We start from the raw sequence: 3135 nt of genomic DNA on the forward strand, positions 1-3135 counted from the left end.
AGATAGTTCATTCCAGTATTTAAAAATAATTATAGCCAGGGGTTAAATCAATTTCTGCAAAGAGATGTCAAATATTGCTGGCACAGCACTCACTAAGAACTTTGTGTATGGAAGAAGAAGAGTCCTGGGAGCCATTATCCACAATCAAGTTTTATAGTTGCATTTTCAAGTGGCCCAGGGCCATGTTCCATACGGATTTTATACAAACCAAAAAAGCCCATAAAGCATATTTGTTTATCGTATAGGTTGATGGAGAAGTGAGAATTTCCTCCCGGGGCAGACAGCCGAGCTACTTCAAATCTGGTTGCACTATTAGAAATTATGAGTGATTCCTCAGTGGGGATAAAGCTCTGTTCACTCTAAGTCCCCAGTGGGTTTTCCCTACTCTTTTAAAAGTCAGGATTATTGATATTATATTTATTTCTGTATTTTCCTCTTTAAGAGAACTGATCACACAGCACTGCTTCTGTTCCAGCTACAAGAATGGATGTTATAAACTCTATTTGATGGTACTCATGAACCCCTATCTTTAAAAGAACATACTTGCTTTAAAAAAAAGATTTTCTCTAACCTGTAACTGTACACCAACAAAAATTTGAGGTAAATTTGAACCGTCAGTATATAATTTACTACTAAAGGTCTTTATTTCTCAGAATCTATCAGCTTAAAACATTAAATGATAAGAAAATGTGATTTATACTTTAATTTCCCCAGACTCTTTTCCAGGGAATTATAATGCCCAAATGTTCAAAAGAATAATAATACACACTTACCTGCAAAGAAATTTTAGACATAAAGCTATTTTGAGGATTTATTTTTATTAATGTGTGTGAGAGGGAGTATTTTGCATATGTGAGTATTCTCAAAATGGTCAGAAGGGGGTGTCAAATCACTAGAAGCTGAAGATACAGGTAGTCTGTGCCACCCATACCTCCCACCCTACCCCCCTTGCATGCCATAAACCAAGCTGAGGCCATCTGGAGGACCAATAAGTGTTTTATAATCATTGAAACACCCCCATCTCTCCTGGCTCCAAATATTGAAATTTTTAAAAGCAGTTTCTCTTACCGTTGAGTTCTTTGAAATTTTCGCAAAATGTATTTTTATTACACTCACCCCTCCCTGATTGTTCCAAGTCCTATCATTTCTTCTGCATTCACAGAACTTTGTGTCTTCTTATTTGTTTTAAACCATCAGGTGAAATCATTGCTGCCCCAGGTATTCTTGCATGTGTGGACGGTGGCCAATTTACCATGGACTGAACACTTCAATAAAACTGATGTTCCTTCTCCAAGATGCTATCAATTGTCAGTAACTCCTTAGTGACAGATAGGATTCTGTGGCCACCTCCCCTTTACAGGCTGGCGTTTTGTCTAGCTTGAATTTGTATAGGGCCTCATGTATGTATGTTTGTTTTCTGTGTTCCTTTTTTATTTTGTTACTGAATGATATGTCGTTTAACATCGGTTACCACCCACACAGAATTGATGCTCCAAACAAAACCTGCTAGGGATTATCTGCTAGATATGATATTTCATCCAGTGAAAAAATTACGTATATGATGCTTCAATTCTTCCTGATGTGTCTATTTTGACAACCTTCAGTGGAGGTTTATCACTGGTTCTCAGTTTTCTTTCAATGGTCCCATAACAAAAGTAAAACTATATAAATAAACATAACAATAATATTGTACAAAAGTAAATTTATATGAGTACATAAAAGCTTGATTTACTTTTGATAGTTGCAAACAAGCAGATAAAATTACTGTTGAGCTGATATTTGTATCATTTCCCAATCACCTTCTCCAAGCTTTCATTGCTGTTCTATGAAATTTTCTATTTGTCAGCAAACAGGGGGAGATTTTAAGGAGCTCGAACTTAAGGTGTATCACTATGTTTCCATATAGAGTGAAACTCCCTGCAGCTCCAAGTAAAGGAAACACACACCCCTGGCCAACTCTACTCCAGTGTGTTCTCCTTAAGGACTTGCGTGATTTGGAGACAGCAAACACCTGCTAATTTTTACCCAAGAATTACACAGCCCCAAAATACTGACAAGTACAGAGTGACAAACAGGTAGACACAGCTGTTATTGTTTAATGTTACTGATACTTAATGTTGATTTGTTGAACCTGAAGAGACCATCTCATTGACCTGTCACGTAGCTATTCTAAAGAATTTTGCATCAGAGCCTGGAGCTCGGAGGAAAACCTTAACTCGGTCGCGGCGTTCGTGGTTTTTCTTATAGTTGGAATCTTGAGGTGAGACCTCAGGTGGAAACGGCATCAATATGATGGACGGACGGACAGGCTGCGAGCCCTTAAAATTCCTGCCGGGTGAGGCCCGGAGCCTGTCCCCGCCCAGGCTGAATGACCCGCGGCTCGTCTACATCGGCTTCCTGGGCTACTGCTCCGGCCTGCTCGACAACGCGTTGCGGATGAAACCTGTGCTGAAAGCAGGCTTGCATCGCCAGCTTCTGTATGTTACTTCCTTCTTCTTTGTTGGATATTATTTTTTAAAACGTCAAGACTATTTGTATGCTGTGAAGGACCGTGACATGTTTGGATATATAAAATTACATCCAGAAGATTTTCCTGAAAAAGAGAAGAAAACTTATGGTGAAATTCTTGAGCCATTCCATCCAGTGCGTTGAAGTCTTCAAAAGGCTTGCTCCTGTTCACCACAGCCTGAATATTTCTGAATTTTATGGGATATCTTTCTGTGACAGTTAGTTGAAGTTTAGGTTAATATGTTAATACCTATAATTAAAATGGTTATTATGAAAAAAAAAAAAGAATTTTGCATCATATGTGTTTCCTCCAGTCCTCTACCCAACGAACAGGTTGTCATGGCTCTGTTGAACTGGTGAACTGCATCAGTGCTATCTATTTTAAAGTTGCGCTGCCAAATCCAAAGAAAGTTCTCCTCTTGTTGCTTATTAAAGACACTTCACCTCTTACTGCTCTTCTAAAAACTCTTCCGCTCCTGGATTTCTCATCACTTATTGTCCTAATGGTCATTAGTTGTTTGTCTCTCCTGCTTACGAAACAATGCATCTTGCAACACTCATTTGGTTCACTCCTGTGGTTGATATACTAGAATTTTCAAATTAATAGATTTAATCCTAGGGTGAAAG

The 3135-nt window shown here is 38.5% G+C and overlaps 1 protein-coding gene across 1 annotated transcript; it reads left to right on the forward strand.

The window, feature by feature from the left end:
* Positions 1-2223: 2223 nt before the first annotated feature.
* Positions 2224-2773, forward strand: LOC127187202 (NADH dehydrogenase [ubiquinone] 1 subunit C2-like). The gene has a single exon (XM_051143382.1). It carries the CDS (start codon positions 2290-2292, stop codon positions 2650-2652), a length of 363 nt encoding a protein of 120 aa, XP_050999339.1. The 5' UTR covers positions 2224-2289; the 3' UTR covers positions 2653-2773.
* Positions 2774-3135: the final 362 nt, after the last annotated feature.

The sequence above is a fragment of the Acomys russatus genome, chromosome 3 (assembly GCF_903995435.1).
Source record: "Acomys russatus chromosome 3, mAcoRus1.1, whole genome shotgun sequence".
NCBI classification, from domain to species: domain Eukaryota; kingdom Metazoa; phylum Chordata; class Mammalia; order Rodentia; family Muridae; genus Acomys; species Acomys russatus.

Excerpts from the sequence above, each read along its gene's own strand:
- LOC127187202 (XM_051143382.1), top strand. The coding sequence starts at position 2,290 with ATGATGGACGGACGGACAGGCTGCGAGCCCTTAAAATTCCTGCCGGGT.